Source organism: Triturus cristatus, chromosome 2_2 (genome assembly GCF_964204655.1).
Source record: "Triturus cristatus chromosome 2_2, aTriCri1.1, whole genome shotgun sequence".
Classification (NCBI taxonomy): domain Eukaryota; kingdom Metazoa; phylum Chordata; class Amphibia; order Caudata; family Salamandridae; genus Triturus; species Triturus cristatus.
The window spans coordinates 257,524,806-257,551,304 of NC_140582.1; the positions used below are offsets into that span (position 1 = coordinate 257,524,806).

The window sequence follows — 26,499 nt, forward strand, 5'->3', positions numbered from 1 at the left end:
TAACTGTCAGCATACAAGGAGATTATCAGTGGCGTATTGCCCAGGGATAGTCCCCGATGTGAATGCAACTCTTGTATGAAGCAAGCTAAAGGCTCTATAGCCAGTGCAAAGACAAGAGTGGACACCCCTACCTAGTGCCCTGCCAACCGCAAACAAAGTAGAGTTTAAGTGTAGTGCAGTCAGGGTTGTGTTTAATAAGCAATAACAATTCGTGCCCAATACCCAGTCAACGAAGGACCTCACTCAAACAACCAGTCTCGTGAATCAAATGCTTTCTCTGCATCTAGTAGTACAGCAGCCGAGGGAAGCAGAGGATGCACTATGTAATATAGCCGTTAATGTACGGAGGTTGAAACAGGTAGATCGTTGGGGGAGGAAGCCCGACTGGTTGTGGGATGAAGCCAATCTGGTCGGATAAGCCTAAGAATTGCATTCATGGTTGTAGTCTCAGAGAGGATTTTTGCAAATATCTTACTGTCTGCATTGAGCAAGCACAAGGGGCGATATGAGGAGCACTTGGTGGGTTCGTTGTTGGGCTTGAGCAATACTGTTATAGTTGCCTCTATTGCAGAGTGCAGAAGGCTCCATGATTCAATGGCTGTAGTATACATAAAGGAGTTTGGAGGCCAGTATATCAATATACGCTTTATACAATTCAATAGGTAGACCATCTTCACTGGGGCCTTGCCACTAGGGAGACTCATTATGGCCCTCTTAATCTTATGGCCCTCTTAATATCTTCAAGGGTAATGGGAGAGTTCAATAGTTCCCTAACTTCACAATCCAGCCATGTAAGTGCAACCTGATCAAGGTACCAGCCTGGTCCGCTTGAGATGTGCATGCATAAAAGTTCTCATAGAAGTGCGAGAAGTCTGCCAGGATAGCGGTGGGATCAGTGGTGATGCCCCCTCCTGTGCAATGAATGCTGCACATACCTACACCTCCCGTCAAGCCGGGCGATCCAGGCCAGCGTGATGTCTTCTTGATCACCCTCATCATATGCCAGGTACAGCACTTTGCCTTAAGCCTTGTCTCTAAATCCTGCAACGTGTCCTGAAGCTGCGCTAAAAGGGACTTTTTGATCTAAGGCATAGCTGTTTGAGGCTCTTGAGCCATGTTTCCAAGAGTGACAGGTGCCTGGGTATCGATTTTAGCACCGATGTGCATTTGGAGATCTATACACCTCGAATGTACCCCTTGAAAGCCTCCCAGGTTGAAGCTGCAGTGGTCATGGAATTCTCGTTGAGTTGGAAATACTCCAAAATAACCTCCCTGATTTTGGCGCAAAAGACTTGATCTTGCAATTCTGGGCACATCAGCTCCCAGGAGTAGAACAGTGTAACGGACTTGGCAGCTGAAAGTGAGCTGCACCGGGGGGCAAGTGATCAGATAGGGTATGAGGGAATATTACTATATCCCAAGTCTGCTGCATGAGCGCGTCTGAAATGAGACACATATCCAACCTAGAAATGGGCCCGTGTACTGAGGAATGAAAAGTACACTCTGCGGCTCTGGAGTGAAGAAACCGCCAAGCGTCAACTAGGCCGTATGTCGGCATGATGTATGGGATGGCGAGACTTGCACGCAAGTCTGACTGCAAAGCTGCAGTTAATCTATCGAGTGTCGAGAGGAAAGTGTGGTTAAAATCCCCAAACCAAATGGTTGACCATTCCCTATATTTCGAACAGAGCTGTAATACGCTAGTAAAGAAGTCCGGGTCATCAACATTTGTGCCACAGACATTAATAGCCAAGTGCCAGCGGACATCCAGTACTCCAGCCATCACCATGCTAGCAGAATCCTATAGACTCTCCACCCGGGAGAAACTGATTGTTTTCGAGTATAGCCACCTCTCAGGAGTAAGAGGAGAAATAGAAGTGTGCGTTCCACGACGTAGCAAAAGTCGGCCTAGTCATTGGGTTGCAATGTGTTTCCTAAAGAAAGGTGATGTCGATATGGTGCTGGGTCAGGAACGCCACAACCTGCCTGGCTTTGCTAGGGTTGTTCAGTCCTCTAACATTCCATGTTGGAAGGTTAACCATCAGTGTGTATATCAAGTGTAGTGGGGATGCTTAGGGAGCAACACCATGACCCCATGAGACCACAATTTATCTGTATGCAATGATGGTGTTTTTATAGATCTATATATGCCTATGTCATGAAATGACAGGATAATGTAAGCATCCTTAACTAACAACCCTCTCCCTCCCACCACCTGCCAACCCCAATTGTTGGTGAATCTCCTAGACATCTTGCAAGAGATCACAAACAAGTAATAAGAAAAAACTATAGGGCTGAGCAGCCCTGGGGCACATGGCTTCATGTGTGTGGGTGCCAAGAGAGCAGAGCCCTGAGTGGTGTCTCAGTATGTCAATTAGTGGTGTATTGGTGACCTCACAGCACATGGGCGGCATCAGGCTCAACTTTAGTCACAATCAATGATACCCAAATTAGCCTGTTTGTCCCATTTCAGCATAACGTCCACCAGTCAGCTAACTATAACTATATCACAGACATCAACAGAAGAAAAGCTAACTGTAGAAGCTCAGTTTGAAAAACATGACAGAACTATACATCACACAGATCAACAATGGTCAATAATCAAATGCAGACATCAATCTTTATTGCGGAGTATAGTGGTGCTCTGCCGCCAGTCTCCCACACATAGCCGATGGGCTAGATGAGGCAGAAGGAGACTCTCCCTTCCTCGGGATGTTCGATAATGTCTAGGGCAGTACTGGGAAGGGTAAAGAAATATTTCCTTTAAATTCGAGGAACAGCTTGGTGGCAAAACAGCATGGAATACTTAAGAGACTGACTGTGCAAGATCCTGACCTCCATAAAGAAACACCAAGCTTCTTGGACGTTTGGTGTGAAGTCAAGGTAAAAATGAATCCCAGAGCCTTCATAGCATACTTCAGGCATGTCTCAGTTTAGTTGCAGTATAAATTCCCTGTCCCTATAGTTTAGCAATCGTGCAATGAGGGGGCTCAGATTTTGGTCAAGCTTAGTTGCCAGCATGCGATGCACCCTTTCTACAACAAAGGCAGTGGAGAACCCATCACGGCCAAAGAGATTTGCCAACAGTTTCTAAACAAAAAAGGCCTTCCTATTGTTACCGGTGGTAGACTCAGGGATCCCTAGGATCTACACATTATTTCTGCGTGACCTACCCTCCAAATCTTTGTTCTTTGCTTTCATGTCCTTGAGCTCAAGCAGGGCCATGGTTAGGTCACTCTCCATTGCGCAGGGGTCATCCTCTAGATCAGAGATACTGGTCTCTGCTTGCATGACCCTAGCGTCTTGATGGTCTACTCGTTGGTGAAAATTATCAAGCCGGGCAGATAGCATGTCTATCTTTAGATCAATACATTTTAAACTCAGAGTTTGTATAACATTGCAGCCACACGGACAGCTTCTGTTTTTTTACCCTTGGGGGCTTTTTGCTCCGTTGGCACTGTGGATTTGTGCTTATCAATGGCTTGTTTGGCTTGTTGTTGGTCGGCTTAACCATTTCGGTGGATATGGCGGGAAAATTAACCCCAGTGCAGATCCCAGGAGCGATAATTTATTGCCATCGGCAAATATAGCAAAAGAGGGGCCCGCTATGAGAGGCAGGCATCCAGCTCAGCCAAGGAGGGACACAGAGGAGCCAGTATCCGCCAGCAGGGACAGCAGACAGCAACGAGGGGGACAGAGCAACTGTACATAGGACAAGGATCTAACCAAGAACAAGAAAATGCACTGGGGCAGTCAGTTATCCTGCCTCCGGTCCCCAGAACCAGCTGGCCGGAAACCTGGTTGGCGTTCCATTATAAACGGGTCTCAGTAGCACTTCAATGGGTATAGGGAACGTCACTTGGAGTAAGTCACGTGGCTCCAAGATCTGGTCCCCTCAGGACAACGGACAGTATGGGGACCCGTCAGCGAGTCAATCATTTTTCGGCAGGGGGATCTGCATCAGTGAATGAAGCGCACCGGGGGAGTTCCGAGCACGATATCTGAAATGGGATGTGGCATACTAGTTAGGTGGCCCCAGAGCTTTACAGGCACAGGCCCTATTCACAGCAGCACCTTCCAGGAGGTAGAGCAGTGTGGGCAGCTGGCTGCACGACAGCGGTATAGGCTGTGCAGTGCACCAATGCAGAATGATGCCCCCTCACTTAGTCAGCACATGCAGCAGACAGTATTAGCTCCAAGTCCCGGCCCGCTGCAATGCCTAAAAAAGTAGGGCCAGAAGGCAGGGTGACTACTTGACAACCGGCAGCACAACAGCGGCGGGAGGACCTGACAGGGCACAGCCCCCATGGTTCTGCTCCTTCCATCTACACGAGTAGCCCACCCCCACCAGGGCAGGCCACTATAGTTGGACAGCTATTCACCCTGGTCCCAGCGTCACAGTCCCCTTCACCCAAATGATTTGGTAGAGTGCCTAAGGCTCAGCAGTTTTTTTTTTTTTTTACATATCTTGAGTGGAGAGAAGGTCTTATCCTTGGATCAGTCTACGGTACGCCAAGCATAAAAGAAACTCAGTCCATGTGTGGTGCCAGCTACAGTGGCGTAACACAGGCCCCGTGGTGCGGGGGGCTCCTAAGCTCCAGGGGACCCCCCTCGGCACAGTACTCTGGCCGGAGGGCTCCTGATTGAGTCCAGAAGGGGTCCCTCCGCGTACCTAGCGGGGGGGGGGGGGGCTCAAGTTTTGTTAAGCCGGTGGCCAGCTCAACTTTTCTTTGCACCCTACCCTGCATCACTGGCAGTGATTTAGATACAGACATCCCATTTGCAGCACACCCTACCATTGGTTTGAAAGTGCACCAATGGGGTCTCACTGTTAACGTGTTTTTTCCCCAAGTGCACTTAGGAAGTGGTAATAAGGGACAATAAAAAAAGAACTGTGTTTCATCCTCACCAGGTTACATGGACTGATATTCAGGAATGTATAGATTCATAAAGTGTAATTGTTAGTGACTAACCTTTTTTCCTCCCTATAGCTAGAATAAATAAATGGTTATTGTTCTTCACACAGCGCCGGTAGTGGCATTCATTGCTGGTTACCAGGACTGTTCTAAGCTATTGCATCATGGGCTGCTTATTGTATGAGGGTCTGGTCTATTCATTCCTTTTGCATGTCACTATTCGGAGCTGCTGCCCACTTGCCTGTCCTTTTACTCTCTCATCTGCCACTGCCTACATAAACTCTTCTGGAGGCACCTGAATACCATTTTATAGATCCAGCAAGAAACTTGGGGACTCTAAGCCTTTCCTAGACCAACTACCCCCAGAGGGTGAGCCACAGAGGCAACATGTCAACTACAGTGCCAGCCTCTTCACACCCTGCCAGCCCTCACTATGCTCCCATGACACAAGGATCGGGTGTACATACTATGTCTCTTCTTGGAAGTGAGAGCCTCTTGCATTCAAAGATGGGGCACCAGGATTTAAGAGAGCCCACTGCAGAACACTAACTCAAGAGTTACTGTTCAGTGTGGATCCACTGTGCTGTTTTCACAACCTGAGGGATGAGCAGTCAGGCCTCTCAGACTGGTTGTTCCTCCTCTCGGTCTGCTTCCTTCTGTCTGGAAACCAGTTGCCCTAATAACACTTCCCCAGCATCCCCAGAGATGGTACAGACAGATGCCTCACAATTCTGTGTGTCCATTGTCTCCTGAACGAGTCAGAATGTTCTGTCTCTTCGAAGGCAGTGCATGATGGGCAGTCCAGTCCCCCTGCTCTCATGTGTCTCCTTTGACAGTTTCAGCTTGTGGAACACTACCTTGAATCAGCCGTACCAGTATATACCAGGGTCAGGCAGCACTGCCTACAGCAGGCCCCTTGCTATAGTTTCCAACCAGATGAGGATGCTAACCTTCATTCTGCCTGAAATCTATTGTCCACAGCAGCAGATTCTTTGAAGGGCCTTGAATGGCCACAGCCCGCACATTGCACGCCTTTTCTGCCCAAGTCTGCATATTTTTATCATGGGAGTAGCCTAGGTGCACACTCACTGGCCTGCTCTTCAGATCTATCCGTGTCAGAAACCATTCCTCTACCTGCAATACACCTCCTCTTTTATAGCTATGAAATAAGTAGCTTGGTTTATAGCCCGTAGTAATGTTAACACCCCCCCCCCCTTCCCATATCTGAGCTCTCTGTGTAGACCAACTGTTTTGCTTTCCTTAAAACTTAGGAATGCCAATAATTCCACAGGTGCTTCTATGTTCTCCTCTAGGTCAGCCACATGCATCACAAAGTCTCTCATGTTACCACCAGGCGGTACACGGCCATGCGTGGGGTATTCACCACTTTTTGGGATATGTCCAACATCTGCCCAACTCAAAGACCTGCAGCATTTTCTCTTCCAAGCAGCACTCAAAACACTACAACGATCAGACTCTGGGACACGGTGCCAATGATGTCTATACAATTTGTAGCTGGAGGTCTGCATGCTTCGGTCCTCCTTGCCACATCCCACAACAGGATTGTTCATAGGGAGTTGGTAAGGTTGTCATCAGAGGCATGTCCATTTTAAATTCCATCATAAAGTTCGGCCCCTAACAACACAGACAAGTATGAACAATGTAGGTGTTTCCTGGGATATGGTCAGTACACAGTTTTTAAAAGATGACCCTATCAATTCAGAGCCTTACTTGTTTTTATAAAAGTAATTTTCTCTTTTGAACGTGTCATGGTGAGTACTGTCAGTTTTGTTCAGCTACTGGTTATTTAATACATAGGCTGCCTGGTCAATTTGGCCCACACCCTTTAAGCCACTAGAGAGGGTTCTATCTACCACTACAGTTACAGCAAAGAGAACGTAAACTTGATGGCCCAATGCCACAGTATAATCCAATTCAATGGACCTGGATGATGGTTGTACAACCGAATATCGGGCCCAAGAACATCGGCATACAAGAATATTGTGGACAGAGTATTGAGGGACAAAATATCGAAAGATAAGCGCATGTAGGCAAGTATGGATTTACTGTTCCTAACTCCACATCTACATACTTTGAAGATATATATATCACCAATGTACAAATATATGTGCATATATGCAGAGTTGGGTATAGAAAATCTAAACTTACTTACTGTTTTACATTTGTCTTCGATATTTTCATGCCTCAATATTCTGGATTCGATATTTATGATGCACACCCTGACTGATTAATATCATTGTGCTGAAATCACTGTCTAGTTCTCTTTGACCTTACATGATTCTTACACAGATGGTTCAAGGAACACAAGTCAAAGCATGTATTGTGGTGCACAACATGGTTGCTTGTCGGTAGCCAAAAGAGGTAATAATGAAAGATCAGACGGTTTTGTGAAGGTCTTACCTGGTGAAGTAGTACGTCACTACAGCCCCAGCAATCGTCATCTGCTGGCAGGCCAGAATGAATTCGCTGATCCATACGAGACCCACCAAGTGGTACCACCACATGTGCTGCAGCGGTCCTGCCACCTTGAACTCCACATAGCCTTGGTCATTCCTCACAGGGTCACCTGACAAAGACCAATCAATCACAAATTAATGTGAACAGAAGTATAGAAAATACTAGTTTTAAATACAATCCCCCTCCCCCACTTTAAGAGGCTGAACTTTACAGCTGGACATTCATTGATTAGGTTTCACTTAGCTATACCACACAGTCTCTATTATCAGCAGTCTAATGAAGCAAGTATCTGGCTGAAACGGATAAAGATCACAACTTTGCCAACAGACAAAGGGGCTATGTGCAATAAGCAATACGGCCAATCTGCATCAAAATGCTTCTCAAGTTTACCACCATTCCACAGTTGCCACAACCTGGAGAATTTAGTAGTCCAGATCAAGGGAGTAGCCAGAAAAATAAAAGACCCCCAACTTCAACCCATATATACCTATAAATGCGCAAGTAGAGTGAGTGACACCAACTCTTCCTATGAAGTGGCATGGGAATTGTACCCTTGGGTAAAATGTGTTCAAATTGGTGCAACATTACGAATCTTGCAGAAGAATTTAAAGGAATTTGGCCAAAAAACACACATTTACCAGTACTGGCTTATTTCTATCATTTATCCATTCCATCTTCTTTCATTTCTTTTATGCTTTCCTTCCTTCTTTCTATCATCTTCCTTTGTTTTTGTGCATATTTCATTCTTTCTACCTTTCTTTTCTTCTATCTGTTCTTCTCTCATTCCAGCGGACCTTTTTCTAGTTTTCCATCCTTCTCAATATCTCTATTCATATCATGTTCAAGTTGTTCCTTCACACCTTCTTTGCATCTTTTGTATTTGTATTCCTTCCATTAATTATTTTATCTGGTCTTTCCTTCAGTCGCCCATCCTTTTTCTCGACTTTAATTTTTCTAATTTATTTCGTTGTACCATCCCTTTCTTCATTCCACCCTTTTTCTTTTTTGACTCTTTTCCTTCTTTTCCATCTTTTTTTCTGATTCCCCATGTACTTTTGTACTCTTTTCTGAATGCTTCTTTTTCCTTCGTTCATTATTTCCACTTTACTTTCTTTCCTTTATGCGGTCTCACTTCATTTGCCTCTATCTTATGTTTTCTTTGCCGTTTTAATATTTTTCTTTCTCTCTGTCACCCTTCCTCCCTCTGACTTAGGTTTACCAGCAGCTCGAGATTAAAGTTAAGGGTCATAAAACAATAGAATCTGCTTCTGTAGCATCCCCGCTTAAGGTGATATAGCGGGTGGTGAAAAACGCCCTTGGTCCTGATTACACCATTATCAGATCCAAATGTTGTAAAGCAAAAGAATTAGTAAATGTCATCATCACCGTGTGTCAAACAACTCTTTAGGATGCTGTGTGAAGCAATTTAAACACTTTCAAATTAAAATGAATACTATGAATGTCAATAGCAAAATCAACTCAATGTTTCTGACTTTTTAAATATAAAAACTAATGTTCACATTGTACTACATCTCTGCCACGTTTCAGTAGACATGACTGGATTTATCCTATCTGGTGGTGAAGATGTCCTGGGTGAGGAACACTACATCTGCAATTGATTCACAGTAGTTACAGCATTCGGGCATGTTCACCATTTACTACACGGTATCATGATGCTAAAGATCTTAAATATACCACTAATTCCCCGAAAACATGATTTGATTGTTGAACTTAACTGTAACAACTTTTTACAGATATAACTAAATTCATTTTTGTGCTTGTCCAAAACAGTAAACGATAACTGGGATATGGCACTGTGCCAGAGTTGAAACTTCAATGTTGCAGACAGCCTAGACTACTGCTACATTTGGCTTAGACATTGCTAGCTCAAACTGGGAGTTGAAACTAAACTTGTTTAGTAAGGAATATGTTACTTACCCTGTATGCATCTGTTCATAGTATGTAGTGCGGTAGATTCACATACTCTCCATACTCCTGCCATCTAGTGTTGGGCTCAGGTGAGTGCAACTTGTTTTTCTTCGAATAAGTCTTTTGAGTCACGAGGTACAGTGACTTCTCTTATGACTGGTAATGCACATGTAATGGTAATGCTCCACTGTCAGACTATTTTTCGCACAGCAGGCGAGGATGAGAATGGAGCAAAGAAAAGAAAAGGGCAATGACCATGCAAAAAGAGAGAAGAACGTCTGCAACACGCAGAGGCTTTCGGGGGAGAAAGGTTGGTGCATGTGAATCTACAGCACTTGGTCCCATGAACAGATGATTACAGGTTAACATATACCGTTGGTGGCATATGTAGCTGTAGATACACATGCTCAGCATAAACTGTAAAGTGGTGGCTAACCTGAGGATGTTGCAGAGAACTGTGAAAGAGTACGTAAGACAACTTGGCCAACTTTGGCTTGTTGGGGTGCTAAGACTTTCACATAGTAGTATATGGTAAACGCGTATAGAGTGGACCAGGTAGCTGCTTTAAAAATGTCAGCTATGGGGATTTTGACAAGGAAGGCCATACTGCCCCCTTCTTGTGGGTGGAGTGGGTCCTGGGTGGGTAGGCAGATGCCTTTTGGCCTTTGTGTACTAAGTTTTAATGCACTTGCTGTGCCCACCTTAGAAAGAGCGTGGCCTTTATGTGGTTTAGTGAAAGCAACAAAGAGTTGCTGAGTTTTACAAAAGAGCTTGATCCAGTCAATGTAAATACATGAGGGCCTGCTTAGCATCTAGTGTATGAAGGGCCCTCTCTGCCACAAAGTCTGGCTGCTGGAAGAAAACTGGTAGCTTAATGATTTGATTAAGTTGGAAGGGGATACTAGCATTGGTGAAAATGTTGGATTGACCCTGAAAGAAGGGCTCCTCTAATGTAAGAGCTTGGAGCTAGATCACACACCCAAAGAAGTGATAGCAAAGAGAAAGGCAACCTTCCAAGAGAGGCACTGTAGGAGAGGCACAAGAGGGGCTCAAAATGAGGGCCTGCGAGTCGAGTTAGGACTACATTGAGGTTCCAAAAAGGGGCTGGAGGCACCCTGGGCGTGACAACCCATTTGAGTTTTTCCATTAAAGCTTAAATGACCAGGACTCTGTATGTAAACTGTGATTGCAGCCAAATGAAGGTTTAAGCAAGGTCTGATGGCTGAAGAAGGTAACCGAGTATGTCATGGACTGACTGACGGCTCAATGCGTTTGGAAAGGCAGCAATGGCAAACCGTTTCTATTTTGCCACATAAAAGGTCAGTTTGGTGGGCCTACAGGCCTCTTTAAGGATAGACATGCATTCCGAAAACAGATTCAAGTAACCAAGCACTAAGGCCTCAGGAGCCAAATTGAGCTGCTGGCTGTTCGTATGCCTGATGGCGCCTTGGTTCTACGCGAGATCTGACCAGTTGGGCAGTTTCTCATGGGGAACTACAGACAGGTCTAGAAAAGTTGTGAACCAGGGTTGTCTGGCTCAAGTGGGATCCACCAGGATGAGGGTGAGGGACAATTTCAGAAGCTTCCAAACCACGTACCGTAGACGTGGGACAGGAAGAAAAGAGTAGCCATGACAAGTTCATCCACAGTGCATTGCCCATGGACTGTGGGTGTGGGAACCTGGAGGCGAAGCTTTGGCATTTGTGAATAGGTTTACCATGAAACCCCCAACAACAGAAGTTTCAAAGTAGAAACTGAGGATTGAGTTCCCACTCATGGACTTGTTACCCTACCCTGCTTAGTAGGTCCGCAAAGTTGTCCATTCCTGGTATGCACTTTGCTAGCAAATGTATCTTGTGGCGAAGTACCCAATGCCTAATGTTCTGCGCCGTCACCACTGACAGCTGTGGAGTGTGTACTTCCCTGTTTCTGAAGGAAAAACATTGACATCGTGTTGCATGTTTTGATGAGGCCTACCTTGTGTAAGAAGGCCTTGAATGCTAGCTGGATGGCCAGCAGCTCCAAGTGACTGATGTGGAAACCACATTGATGTCATGTGGTGGAGATGTGCCGTCCATCCTGTGAAGCCAAAGACACAGAGCAAGCATGGCCACTAGAGTCGATACCTTTAGCCAAAGTATCAGCAGCATCAATGGCACACCTGAAAGTGGTGTCTGATATTATTCTTCCCTCAGAGGTGAGCTGATGGCCACACGGTCTGTATTTTTCTGGTAGGTGCTGGAGCAGTCCCTCCAAATCATCCCAGTGGGCCTTATTATAGCAAGCCGACTAAATTAGCAATCCTCCATTGCGAGGCCAATTGTACAGCAACTTTCGTGACTGCTGCATTAATTTTCTTACACTCTTTATCTGGCGGAGTGGCATCGCCAGTTTCTTGGGCATTGGTACGTTTATGGGGTGTGTGACCCACCAGAGAATCCAGTAGGAGTTGTCTGCTGATGTAGGATGGGTCGGTAGGGTTTGTATTTTTTATCTTCCCTTTTTTTTATCTACCTTTGGTGTATCTGCCCAAACGGGTTCCTTGGTGTTGAATGGACATGTTCTCTATTAGGCAGTCATGGTATTCCTGGATGGTATGCAGATCAACCTTGTGGAAGGTGGCAGTCCTGGGAACCACCTCAGGTAAGAGGTAGTGTAACCGGAGGGGAGAATTTGGCGGGATAGAGATCTGGATCCTTGTCCCTCAGGGGAATCAACATTGTAGTCGTCCTAGGGGTCATCTCTAGGGTCAGGGTTAGAGCGGGCCTCATGGAATTCAACAAGGTACTAGTGGCTGTTACCTCCATAAAAGGAATGTGGCAAGCCCTGTGGAAAAGGTGGCAGCAGTGGCCCATATGGTGATGGCAGGCACCCGAGGAGGAGGCTGGTGTAGAGGAGGTGGAGGTAGAGGAGGAGAAGGATCTGGGGGACTAACTGGAAGTTGGCTAGTGCACCTGTCCTGATGTCTCCTGTTCTTGAGAGGAGGTGGAGGCTGCAAGGAAAGCTGTTCCTCGAAGATCAGTTTCCATCTTCTTGAAATAGCATCTTGCACCTTAGGTGGCAGTTTTGGCGAGATCTTTCCTGTCTGTGGGTGGATAGTCTCTTGATGTGCGTCCAGCTCTTCCCAGAGACGCTCATAGATCAGCATCTCCATATCCTCTGACACTACCGATGATGGGTTTTGGCACCGAACAACTACTTCGAAGGCGTCTTTTAGTTTGTCAGCGCCGGGTGATGCTTAGGAGCCGAAGGGGTTTTCAATGCCATTTGGAGTGTCTGCGTTGATGGAGCGGTCAGCATTGAAGAAGGGAGAGGTTTGCGAGGCAGCTTTGGCACCGGTGTGTTGTTTGTTATTGGCTCTGAGGTTTTTCGTTGGTGCCAATTATGGCCTGCAGGCAGAGGTGGACTGGAGGCCTGTTTACTAGTCTCAAGGCCTGACCACCACAGGAGTGTCACTCGGCCTGTGACGGAAGACAGTGTACAACCACAAGGAGGGTGTACTCATGGTGTACCTCCAAATCCTACTGCTCCTCAGTCTCTGACTCCAATTAGAAGCTAGCCTTGTGGTCTTCAGAAGGGCCAGCATTCGGCTCCTCCTCAACATCCCTTTTCCCAAAGGTGTTGGGGGTGTCTTCTCCTTCATGCTCTTCATTCTGCTTCGAGCAAGGTTTCGATCCTGTTGATACTGCTGGGTCTTCTTGGAGCGAAAGGCAGGCTGAACACAAACCTGCAGCCTCATTGTGATCAGGGGAAAAACAGAGGTTGCAAACCTGTTGGTGATCGGTTCAAGGAAACGGAGTGACACTGGGGGCAGTATTAGAAGGAAGACCTTTTCATCACTGTGATCATCAGGGACAAGAAGAACCAAAGACTAGGTACTAAGGTCCATGAGGGGTAGGGCCCCAAGGAGGGGAATCGAAAGAAACACTGTCATCGAAGACAAACAGACACGGAGACCAGGAGAATACAAATGGAGTAAGTATTTTCCATGCCAACGGGAGAGGAAAGGAAGAAGTCTGATGAACACCTCGGCCAGTGACCCAGAATCGGTAACAGGTCTGAACCCTGACGGCAGAAAAAAAAAATCTAACAATGGGCTGATTCCCACCCCATTCAACAGTCAGATGAAGAGTCATTACACCTTGTGACTCAAAAATGTTCTTAGACAAAAATCGATTTGAACTTGTCCGAGCCCAACACTACATGGCAGGAGTATGCAGAGCATGTTATCTTCAGCTGCACGTCACTAACGAACATTGTCTTATGGTAATTCTTTTTAAAAGCATGAACTGTTTATGTTCCAGAGACATGTTTTTTAATATAATGTTTTTTATACTACAGCCTTTTCCATTTCAACGGATGGTAACAAACAGGTGTCAGGGTAACACAACTGAATTGTATTTAATTAATCAACTTTAAAGAGATGAGACTTAGTTGTCTTGCTTGGCATTCGAAATTGTAACTGACCACCCCACACATCTGCAGCAAAAGCTGAGGAAAACAAGTGATGAGTGGGTTACTTGTCAGACACTGGTAATGAGTCTGGATTGCAATCCAGGCCATCATTTTTCCTATTATGCCACCTCTGACAAGAGCCCGCCATATGCAAATCAATATAGGCCCTGCTCCAATAGGACAGTCCAGCTTGAACTGACAAGATTGGTCTTGTATGAACAGGAACGTAAGCAAGCCCAGACTGGTCTTGGCCTACCTGGACCTCAGCAGAGGGTAGCTGGAGTCCTATGGTACTGTGGTAGAAGACCAGGCCTGGCAGTTCTGGCAAGACAGTTCTGGCAGGTACAGTACCAAGACTGATTTCCTAACGGCAGGTCTCTATCTAGAGTGGCATAGTGGGAGAAAATTATGGATTGGAATGTACACCCAATCAAATCACAAGTGCATGGGATAAAGTCAAGCTTTCTATCCAGCACCTTGTTTGTTGCAGTTGACTGCCCAATGAGTTACTGGTATGTCCAGACATGGATCCTGTGCTCACTGTGCCACAGGCCTCAAGCTATACCTCCATGACAAGGCCTAAGGAAAACAAAACTGACATGTGGTAGCTCATGTTCCCATCTAAAGGGGACCTAGCCGGGCAGTTCAAGATGGGTTGTCCCTATTAGAGCAGAACCAAGACAAATTTGCATAGGGCAGATCTCTCTACAGTAGCACAATGGGCACAAACAATGCATTTGAAAGCAGCCTGAGTGATTGTCAGTAGCTGAGGTTATTTCAAGCAATCCAGCCATCACCTTGTTAGCTGTTGCAGCAAACAATGAATGTTTAAAGCCATCATTTGTATTATGTAGTAATACGCTAGTCTGAGAGATTGTATTCATACCGTGGTAAGACACTGCCAAAAGTAACATGCTTTGAATGTTTCTGTTCAATTGCAAACCAATACAGGACACAAAAGACAAAGAAGCATCAGATGGATCCCCCGGCACTCTATTTAATTCAATACCCAATTGAGGTACTCCAGGATTGACAATTTGAGTTGCAAATATGGACGATATCACGGTTGGTATTAGTGGATAAAGGAATAAGTTAGAGGCACACAATCTTCTCAGTATCAGGGTGATTTTAAAGAATGAGTCTGTACCTGCGGTTCCGAGAAGAAGCAGCACCATGATCCAGTAAACCCAAAAGAGGATAAGAGCCAAAAAAGTCCAAAAAGGCTGGAAGACTAGCAGTGGAAGATGGATGAATACCTTCCCGGCCACGTGAAACAAGGCAATTGTGAGGGCCACTCGTTTGCGCATCACAAACATAATCAACAAAAGAATAACCTGCAAGATGGAACAAAAAGAGGAAAATTATAATTTCAGATAACAGGACCTTTTTTATATATCATTTGCTGGTAACAAAGTGACAACTTGCATGTACGTCCTGGTGATGAGCCAAAAAGTCAATCGGATTCTGGCTCTTCAGAATATGGTCTTGAGTGGAGAAAGGAACACTAAATGATTGAGCAGGAACACTGCTCAATGGTTCATAAATGTAGGGGTGACCCAATGCTGTAGATATATTCCTGCATCTAAGTATTTTAAAATGTTACTGAGAATATCCACACCAAGAAGTACCTGCCACTCATATTTCAGTGTAATCTTTTAGCAGCCTTAAAAGAATTGCGCCAGAACCTATAAGACACCAAACATGATGCAAAAATCAACACTTGCCTAAGGAAACACAAACTTACAACATCCTCAAAAAACAAATGCATAAAACGCATTATAAGGACAATTGTAGTCAGCCTGATAAATCTATTTTAAATTATTGTACAGTGAGATTGTCTAGAATGACGACATATTCTGAAAGGCTAGTGGTGTTAGTCATAAAATAAGAAGGCAGTTTTTTTTTTCTGTTGTGCCTTAGCATATTGTATCTGCTCCAGTGGGATGTTTGAACACACCTATAAAAATCAGCTACTTAACTTTGGTAATTTTCTTTCTGATGGACATGACAGCTTGTGCATATTTCTTTGTATGCCAGATGCCAAATTGAATCATTTTTTCCCACATTAACATATTACAAACATTAGTGCTACGGATCTAGGTCACAGGAAGTGATATCAGAGGCATATATAATGCACCAAGGGTGCCACTGATGTCATTGCTGCCCCAGTTTTTACATGCTTCATAGAGGTTAAGGACGCAAAGGGTGGATCCAGAGTAAAAAAATAAAATAAAGCAAGAGTCCAACATGCATCCTCAAGAGGGCCAACAGGAGGACAATCAGGAATCTGCTGGAGTCATCATATCCATCAGAAGAAATATACCAAATGTAAGCAACAGATTCTGCAAATGATCCCCTGAACAAGCAGTGCCTAAGATCTTATTTTCAACATAGATAAATAAACTTTGAAGCACTGGTCTCCTTTGCAGTTTGTCCAGCTCATTCAGACAGTAGTGCTTAACAAAAAAAATACATAGGTCCAGGCTGCTTCCTAACAAGAGGCATTGGCTTGGAACTCCTCAGACGTGGTAAATAAGTTGCACCACATGGAAGTGTGTTAGTTTCCCTAACAAATACCAATTCGGCATTCTTGGCTCGAATGCAAATGTGCTAGAGACAAAGCTTTGTTTCCAACAGCATTTGGCTTTTTTTTTAACCTTCCTGACAAAAGGGGCATTTAGGAAAGCATTTTGATTTAATTCGGCATTTGATACATGTATGTCCAAGCTTTCTGGAGAAAGAAGTGAGGACATAAAAGGTGGGACTGAGTGAGTTGTTCAATACTTTACGGACACCTACTGCGACACTTTAGAGGTGGACTTAGGTGTGTCCCAAGCCTCTTTATTATAAGTGAACAAGATCTCTTTAAAAGGAATAACGGGTCCATAGTTTGGTTGCCCAACAGAATTTTTGTTAGCAGAGAGGACTGTGGCTGTTCTTAGGGCCCAGGGATCTCCAAGATTTTCGCTACATGCTTAATGACAACTGAAAAGTGAGCCTAACTCCAGATATTGAATCCTCGAACTCGCAAATTTAAAGGTTGGTGTCAGTCTGTAGAAAAGAGGAAGCAAAGCATTCACTCAGCAAAGATCATCCTCACCCCTAAGGATTACCACATTCCCAGATTGCAAAGAGTCCGACATAAAAAGGTCCATGCAAGAGAAACTGCTTTTAAATTAGATTGTTTGAAATACTCAGAGGATCTTTTCCCGCAAAAACATAGAGTGAGGACTTTTTTAACATCAGACTCTACTTGTCTAAAGCCTGAAACGGTACGGATGCCACCGCCAAAGCAGCTGATATCCGTGTTGAAGTGGAAGGAACCACCTTGGCAGTAGAAGCCGAGGCCATATCCTTTGAATTGTAGGAGGCCTGTGCCCGAGTTTGGGCCAAAGTCACTGATGCTGCAGAGAAAGGCAAAGATGTAGTCAGCGTAAAGAACATCTGTTGACCTGCAAGAGCGAGCTGCGGGCGATTCTTCTGAAATACAGCCATCATGGCTTTCTGGAAGACTTCGATCTGTGCCGAAGACGTTAGAATTAAGAAACAAGCGTACTTGTCCTTCAACAAGGCAAGGATGGGTTTAGAATCTTGCAAACTGATGGTGTTGAGATACATTAGCACAAACAAATCACAGATGACACCTTGTGTGAGAGGATTAAACAAAACGATTTAATATTTATGAGCGGAGATTAGGTGTGCAAATCGCTGAATTACAAGTACAAATACCCGGTCTGTCTTCAAAACTTGTCAACTCCATTTGCAAATGTAAAATCACAAGTAAAATGACAGTGTCCTTGTGTATCTCGAGAAATGTTTGAGAACTGCAAATAAAATCCTCCAAAGAAGGGGTAACCCTACAGCAGTACCCTGAGCCCAAGTATCAGGAAGCCAACAGTATTTTAGCACATGCTTGGTTGTTTGTTCCATGTACTGATCTCAAGAGGGTGTGGCCTGTTATGAGGAAGTTTTTAGATCCATTCGTTTATCTAAACAACCTGATATAGGTCGAGATTCACACATTATTTCACGGGTATGAATTATCCTGAAAATTAGGGAGCACTTCAGATCACCAGATCATGGTGAATGAAACACGCTAAGGACATCATAAGGTGATCATTGAATGCAAAAGTTAGCAGAAGAACACTGCAACGAAGGGGAGGAGAGCTTAAATCCCACACACAAACCATACCAAGCGGTTTTTAAATGCCTCCCGCAGTCACGGTACTCTCTTTAAATCATGCATTCAAGACTTCGATCCGTACAGAGACACAAAGAGGAAAATATAAAGCACTGTGATCTACAAACAGTAGGAATGAAGATTAGACAAGAAGAGCGCCACCTGCTAGAGAGCTACTAGTGAATGAGAAAGGTTTTCATTTCTATGTGCTATGTACAAGGGAGAATTTTTTTTTTTTAAAAATCAATAAAAAAAAAAACCTTTACAAAAAAATAAAAACAATAAGAGAAACGGGCCAGAAAAGCCACAAAACACTGCATACACTTCACCAATGCCATGGCACCATACCTTACCTTTGAATATGTCACTACAATTCCTGCATCAACTGAAAGCACATACTTCTGCTCCTCTTATAAAAAATAAAGAGAGGGAAAATGCCGGGGTAAAGTGTAGAAAGTGCATCTGTCAAATGTATTGCGGAATCAGAAAATGGATGAATGGAAATGCTCGAAGCAATCTGAACCACTAGTTAATTCCACTCTGTCGTTTTAGCCATGCTGAACATCAGCCACAATGGTGTACAACATGGCTATACATATTGTCAAAGTCAATAGCTCCTGCATAGGCAAGACCTATTGACTTTGCCAATGCTTGTTAAACTGATCTGTTCTATCACACAGAAGAACCAAACAAATGAAAAACCAGTTTTCCCCTTACCCCAAAAGGGGCAACCTGCACCCAAATGCTTCACAACTTCTCTTATGAACGAGAACACAACCCCATCAGTCGGCAAGTCTTTGCGTCATCATGTAAGAATCAAGAAACAGGCCTGTCTTTTCCAATCTCTGAGCACAAGGAAGAAAGCCAAGAAAAAGTACCATCTTCTCCTTACTGCAATAGATAACAGCTCGACTACAAACACTTACAGTGAAGACAGTGGCAGCAATGGCATAGATCAAAAGAGCCTGGAGGTTGTCGGTGGCGATCTGAAGCTGATCCGGAGGAAGTGCGTTATTGAAGGTTTTTTTATTATCTGCGTAAAGCCACCACAGAACGCCTGTGCCTCCTGAACAGGAAAGAGACAAGAAAGGAAGGTCAATCGGGTCTACTTTATATAGGTTTAAATGGTTTATTGCACAAGTAACACAAAATATCTAAAACATATCAATGAATCTCGCAGATTGTTTTCATGATCACTGCTATCAGCCCAAAACCATGTCCAAAATAAATATTTCAGTACCCCACAACTTAGCTTCTCCCACATCACCTGATCACATTTTTTTTTGCATAACACGTGCGGACATTGCTGAACACTTACTAACACTTACTAGTCCATGAAATCCCTGTTTACACGAATTTCTGCTACTAGACGTCATACTTTGTCATTTTTTGATGTGACATTATTGAGGAGATTGCAAATTTGCAAGTTTTTATTGATAAAACTGCTATGTATTGAACACTGTACTTTGTACCTTCTGTGCAGATTTAAGGCTTTCTTGATCTGAGATTTATAGCTATAATCTCAGGCCAAAGTATTTCAAATTGTTTTTCAACTGTTGGCTTCCTGATTTTTTGGTTCGGAGTCAGACTGGTCTATAGGGCAATCTGGCAGTGCCAGAAGGGCTGGTCTAATTGGTCAGAGTATGGGCCTTCTTTTTGGGTATTTTATGGTTTGACAGACCAGTTTTTACTGTTGATTTCCCTGATGTTGCCACAGACATTGCCTGCAGCAAGGTCAAACACAGTATTTATCCCACACCATGCAAAACATCTATACAAAGAGTCCTTAAAAGTTCAAAACTGCCCGATTTTCAAATATTGGTCCCTTTTTTTTTTTTTTTAAGCTATGTGATTAGCTCATTGGGGCCAATTTTTTCGAAGCCCAGACCTATTTATATTTTGAAAAGTAAACATAAAAGATCACTGTGTTTGGCCACCGCCTCGCCTCTGTCCTCTTCTGTTTCTGATGCCTGGCAGCACACAGGCTCCCAGACTCCCCTAAGCCAATCACGAAGCTGCTGTTATGGTGGTAATAGTATTACCAGCATGACAGCAGTGTTGCGATTGGTCTGAGCAGCCTGGTTTGCCGCTCAGACAGAGCCTGGGACTGTTCTGCACCCGGCTGTGCAACACAGCCAGGTGTAGAAATGCTAAATGCGCATAATGGTATGGACATCCTAAGACAGCCGGCAAAACCGCCATGCGCACTGCTGTCCATCAGGATTGCACAGCCCCGCCCCAGCACTGAAAAATAAAATAATAAAAACATTGTGTTATTATCATTTTCTTTTAGCACTGCTCAGAGAGCAGTGGGGTGACGCTCCTCCGCCTTAACGGAGGAACCACCGCTGTGTTTCACTCAGCCGCTAGACTTTCCAATATGGACGAGGAAGATATTTGACAATTTATAGAAAACATTTTTATCATTTTAGAATTCCGGAGCACTAACTAATTTTTACAGCAAAATGCAACCCAGCCTTTTGTTAATGTAATGCAGTCTTCTGTATATGAAAATATTTCAATTCCACAACTACTATAATAGCAACAAGGCATTCAGATGTGCTATGTTTTTTCTCATAAAATAGAACGTTCGAGGTCTAGTTGTTCACAGGAACTCTATGGCGAAGCAGCTGTAGAAGACCACAGCATCAACTGACATGCAGCCGCTCCTCCTGTGGGAAACACATGTTTTACTCAACATGTCAGACTTTATTCTCACATTACTGAGGAAGATATTCGTGAATTTATGGAAAATGTGTCCTCATTTTCCCTTCTGGAGCACTTCTCATCTGGTCCTTGAAAAAATCATGTAAGAAAAAGTTGTTCTCTCAAACATCATTCATAAAACCCCAGCAGAGGGTCATCATTTGTACATAGTGTAATCAACCTAGAGCTCATCACAATACTTTAAACTTTGTGAGTCACCACCACCAATTAAAATTTATATTGTAACCAACATCTGTTATCATCGTATGTACCTCAAAACCAGGCTTTCACTAAAATGCATTGCAATAGAGAAAACAAATAGGGCATCTGACTACCAAAAAAAATCCAACAACTGTGCTTCTTGTACTCTTCCATTCAAATACTTCCATGAAAAGCACACAAACAGCACTGTGAATTTTAACCCAAATTTTAAGGGTCCGATTCGCACAGGAATATTATCCAAGCAGGAGGGCACTACCACGTCGGTGGTGGGGTAGGGCCTGCTGCTATGCCTCTGGACCTCTGACCCCACCCCAGTCATGACCTACATAGGAGTGTCCTTCCCTTTTAATACCATTGCTTAAAAAGTACCCCTATGCTATAAAGTCTGTTGTGCTAAATGCTCAGTGAGTTTATCACTGAGCTGGAAATAATTCTAATGGACTCGCTCTCCCGCTGTAGTTCTCAATGAAATACTTTATTAAAACTTCTTAACAGGCTTATACATTTGACATTAGTGTATCGACCACCTAATTTGGCAGTGGAGAAACTTAGTTGTTAAACATTCTTTACCACTTCATGTTAAATGACAAAAATGTGGATTTCCTCGAAGATCTTCATCTGACCTTTTTTGACCAGTTGCCACACAAAGGGACTATTTTTGAACCACCTTCCCATGCATTGCAAACGTCACCTGCCTGATCTATTTTTTTGTTTTTGTTTTATTCACAGATGTTGGTTACACTTATCTGGTTGGTTCATTATGACCTTCCCTGTAGGATTCTTAGGCCACACAACCTGCCTTCGCATAAAGTCACCACGTCAAAAAGGCTAGCTAGGAACTCAAAGAAAAGAATGAAGCTCGTTTTTATCAGCCTCTTATACAGGTGTTAACACAGAAGTAGACAATAATTCCATCTAGTGCTTCCATGTACCTTTTTAAATTTACTGAAGCTCTGACTCATATCTTATATAGGCTCCCTCCTTTTCAGGCAGGCTTGGGGTTTCATTCCTTCACACATGTTAACCACCCAGGTTTGTCCCAAGATCTTGCCAAATTGAAACCAACTGTTGTTAACTAGAAAGGGCCTTGCTATCTACAGAAATCAAACAAAAATATTCTCTCACTATAAAGGCAACACAAATCTTATTTATAGTACTCAAACTGCCCCGGCAGATAACATCAGTCAGACTTGTTAAGACGGTTTCTGATTGTTACCAATCCTAAGATTACAACCTTCTCTACATCAGTCAAAAGAAATGTATAGCCCTATCTTGACTCTTTTGGAGAAGGTGACAGGCATCTGGAATTGCCTGCAAACTAGGTGTTAAAGCCTGCAGGCTGGAAGTGGAAGGGTCAGAACACTGGTTTTATTCAACCCTTCAGCAGCCCTTGACATCACCACCTCATGATGAACATATTGCATGATATTGGTTGCCATGGTATCTCCAAACTCAAATGGTGTTATGGAACCTTTATACATCTGATGTGAGCAAGCTATAGTGAGAAACCTTCAAGGGGCCATACATTCACCCTTATTGTTCATTATGTACATACTTGTGGCTGTACAATTAGACAAGCGTGATATATGAGCTAATACACTCGTTACTCTACAAGCTTTGGATCCAAACTGACTTCCGCTCCTGCCCAATGCCACTAGCTAGGATCAAGGAAGTGATAGAAGTAGGCCCTTTGCTCTTCCACAGTACCTCTTAGTCAAAGCCAACTATAACACTCTATGACTCTCTGTTAAATGAGACCAATATGCTTTTAATATGATGGAAAATCAATAAAAATAGTTTTCAAAAAGAATTGTGAGGCCAACTTTTCCCAGACACTACATTTATTGGGGTTTTGAGAAGCTCTCACATACTAAATAATTTTGGAATATGTATAGTGCAAATTTGTAATCATATAACACACAATTACCTCGGTCTTGTCTTCAAATTAGCCTACAGATAGAATCAGAACACTTCCTTTTTTACCTTATTGAGGGATACCTGTGCTTTCCATCACCTCAATTGATGGTAGATGACTTTACTGGGGTCTCACAGAACCTTTGTCTCTCTACAGCCGTTCAGCTACAGCAACAAGTTCCCCTACTGTTCTCCCAGGGCACTTCTTTCCCCAGGGAAGTTCCCACTGGGAGTACAACTGCAGCTCTGTTTCCATGCTCTATTTTTCAATTTGCTTGGTTAGAGGCATGGGAGTGAAACGGGTGTCTCTCTCTTGGTGGAACTCAGGGTCCAGGAATAGGCAGGAGGTGAGTTCATAGGGTGTTGCCCCTTCATGCAAGAATCCACTTCATTTTTTTTCTGCATGATCTAAAGGCACTGTACTTGACTATCTTGCCTCTAAACTCAGCATGCCTGTAGGCACCCCCACTACTCTGAGCACATTACTGGCTAGGCTGGAAATTTTAAAAACATCCTAAATCATGCAAGTCAACTCGTTTTTGTTCGTATTGACGAAACACTGGAACAACCTTTCTTTGAACATCAATGTCCCTTTTTTGTTGATACAATTCAGGAAAGGTCTCAAATCGCGCCTCTTCACAAGCTTTTTACAATCCTATTCTGTAGTCCTGACCTCACACCACTGTGATGCTGAGCCCTCCTGCACATCTTCACTTCCTCTGTACTCAGTTCACATTGTAGTTGTCCTTTCATGTCTCTGTATTCTCACATGCTGGCTCTGTAATCTGTTGCTAAGTTAGGCACTGCTACCAGAGCCAGATACTTTGAAGAAAAAGGACAAATGGCGCGAAGATGGTTACTTTGAAAATGAAAATTGTCGGTAAAGGTTCTAAAATTAATAGCAGGTTTTTAAAATTGATGGAATATTGGACAGGCTCACCAACTTGATAAGCCACCGAGGGGCTTGTGAATTGGCTTTCGTTTTGGGCCAAAACATTTGACTGACATTTAAGCCCTGTTAAATTGAACCCAAGAGGTGTCCATCCACACCTGAATTGTGACCAGAAAGTCTAGCAGCAGTGTAATTCGTGACTATAATATAAAATTAGGTGCTATCAGGATAAAACTTCTGTACTAATGCACCAATACTGCAAATTGATGCATTAAGCATTTTAAACAGATGAATATATGGTTGCCATTGTATGGTGCGGACACGAGGAATTATGATTCAATAGTTTCTGTATGTTGTGTCTTTAACACAGGATGGGACAGTCAAACAGTGGCACTATAAAAAATATTAATATAATCTTGACACAAAAAATATATATAAGTGTATTTTTGGCACAGTGGAAAGCCGGCCTAACACCAGCCTTCACCAAATTGGGTAAAATGCTGATAGAAATTGTTGAGAAATGTTAAGTTGAATTTCATGCACTGAGGCCATACCCAAGAAGGAAAATGAATCAATCTATGAAATTAGAGGTAACACAGAAATCTGGGTCTGGTGACAAGCATACATAAAGAGGAACTAAAAATACAGAAGTTTGAGTATTTGCATAGACTAGTGGGACTCTCCAGAGACTAGTAAAAATGAAAAAATACAGTGTGTACTGCACACAGCCCCCCTGCTTCATTCTCACACAAAGGCTGATCCAAGTGCAGGCGACTTGGGGAATACCAATGCTACCTGGAAATTGCCTTTCTGAGGCAAAACACTCTGCTGTCAAACGGAACTACAGCAGAATTGAAACTTAAACGCACCAGAGCAAGCATGCTGTGAATTAACGACAGAAACATATCTCACATTTGTGTCTTCCTGACCAACAGATGCATCATCACGAGATTACTAGGCTTGGGCAGAACTTCAATTACGCAGAGTAACCAAAGTAAATTTGGTAATTCCACGTTACTCTTAGATGTGGAATTAGCAATAATAATTGCAATTATGCCCGGATGAGCAATTTAAAGTAATTAGTAATTTTAGGGGGAAAAAATTCTACAAGAGCAAATTTAGCGACTGCAAGTGGCTGCTCTAACTGCTGTTTGTGTTCTGTTGCATTCAGTGCTATTTTCTTCACAACCATTTTGGACACAAGGGTACATTTTTTGCTAAGAAACTAGCGTTAAGCACTGGGAGCAAGTTTAGGGGCGTGGGGGAACGATTCTACCCCAAGTGTACATTTAGCGAGCACCTGCTTGCTGTCCATGGTCTGTCGCATTTAGAGCTATTTCTTAGCGCAAACGGTATCCTCTCGTCCATTTTGACGTGCGGGTGCATGTTTGCTCCAAGGAAATAGCACGAAAAGCAGTATTATTACTCGTGTGATATTCTGACTAATCTATTTTTTTTTTTTTTTATTCTGACTAATCTTGAAGAATTTGGGGGTAATTCTGCATAATTACGCAAGTTACGCCAGCCCCTAGAGATTACCCTTCGTAACCAAACATCCGTACAAAACAAAAACGCTGTTTTTTTCTAGCAAATTCAAATGATTTTAGGGACTGAAATTGATCTGTAAAAATTCACACTGGCATATTTAATATAAACCCATCTTCATTCCATAAAAAACATGAATCAAGTTCATGGCTTCCATAAATTTCCATTAGCACCACAAACACTGGCTACACCACCAGCACATTGCTTTCGCCAACCATCCCTTATTCATATCTCTTCCACAAACTTCCCTAGCAACATTCAACCCCAAATCCTCTCAACCCCAACATGCCAGATTGCAGCACTTTAATGGGTCCTATAAACCTGGTCTATACCTCAAATCGTCTCTTTAAGCCCCTCACACAATTACCTTTGCAGTTTTAATACAGCCACAGTGTAGAGTTGCTCCTTTATTAGCCCCGCCCAGTGCTTACCTCGTTCTCCATCAACCCAAAAACCATTCTACAGGTGCCTTCCAGCGAACACACACAGATAAATAAATATAACCACCTCCTATGTGTGATCCAGAAAAGACAGGTATACTCCATAAAAAATGTAAAAAATAGCTGTGCTGCACGCTTATCGCCATTCGAAAAGGAAAAATCACCACTGTGCACTTCTCCATTTACAAATACCCATCTCCCTACCACACAAACATTTTGTCGTACGGTGTTTCTCTGGAAAATCTAAACAACATTTTCTGCAGATACTGCCATATGTTCTGCCATGATGGTTTTTTTTGTATCACAATGAGGAGTATGGTTTATAACAAAGACTGGCTTTATGTTCCTGGGAAGCTATTTACATTCTTATGTTTTCCTTTCAGAAAACACTACAATCCGGTTCTTATGACCAGTTATTGCAATGGGGGAGAACTTGACCACAGCTCAGAGAATGTATTATTTTGTTAAATACATTTGCAAAAGTGGATACATGTTGTTTTGGCAACATGAAATGAAACTAAAACCCTACCAATAAGCAAGCGTTGCACCCTGAGTCCTCCATGTTTCCTGAATGCATCAGTTATGCAAGCTCCTGCCTAGTCCGGTCTAACAGCACAGGCCCCTTACCAGAGCAGCCAGTAAGGAAACCAACAGCGAGGTCTTGATTGCTTCTCTAAGCTAGGAGTTGATTTAGCCAAAACTTAATCACCCTCAGGTGGGCTCACAACCTAACATAGATTCCTCTGACCTTCTTAAGAAAATGAGCATCTGAGGAAATAAGGTCCTTTCAGTACTCTCTTGCCTCCTTCGTTTCTTTCAGTT

General features: G+C 43.4%; 1 protein-coding gene across 2 annotated transcripts in view; it reads right to left on the reverse strand.

Annotated features, from left to right (window-relative positions):
* SLC44A1 (solute carrier family 44 member 1) overlaps window positions 1-26,499 on the reverse strand; it is a 419,880-nt gene that overhangs the window by 56,158 nt on the left and 337,223 nt on the right. For both annotated transcript variants that reach the window (XM_085641304.1, XM_085641303.1), the window contains exons 8-10: window positions 18,885-19,024; window positions 14,926-15,112; window positions 7,338-7,503 (exon numbers count right to left, since the gene is read on the reverse strand). In XM_085641304.1, coding sequence (XP_085497430.1) covers window positions 7,338-7,503; window positions 14,926-15,112; window positions 18,885-19,024 — 493 coding nt within the window. The remainder of the gene's footprint in view (window positions 1-7,337; window positions 7,504-14,925; window positions 15,113-18,884; window positions 19,025-26,499) is intronic.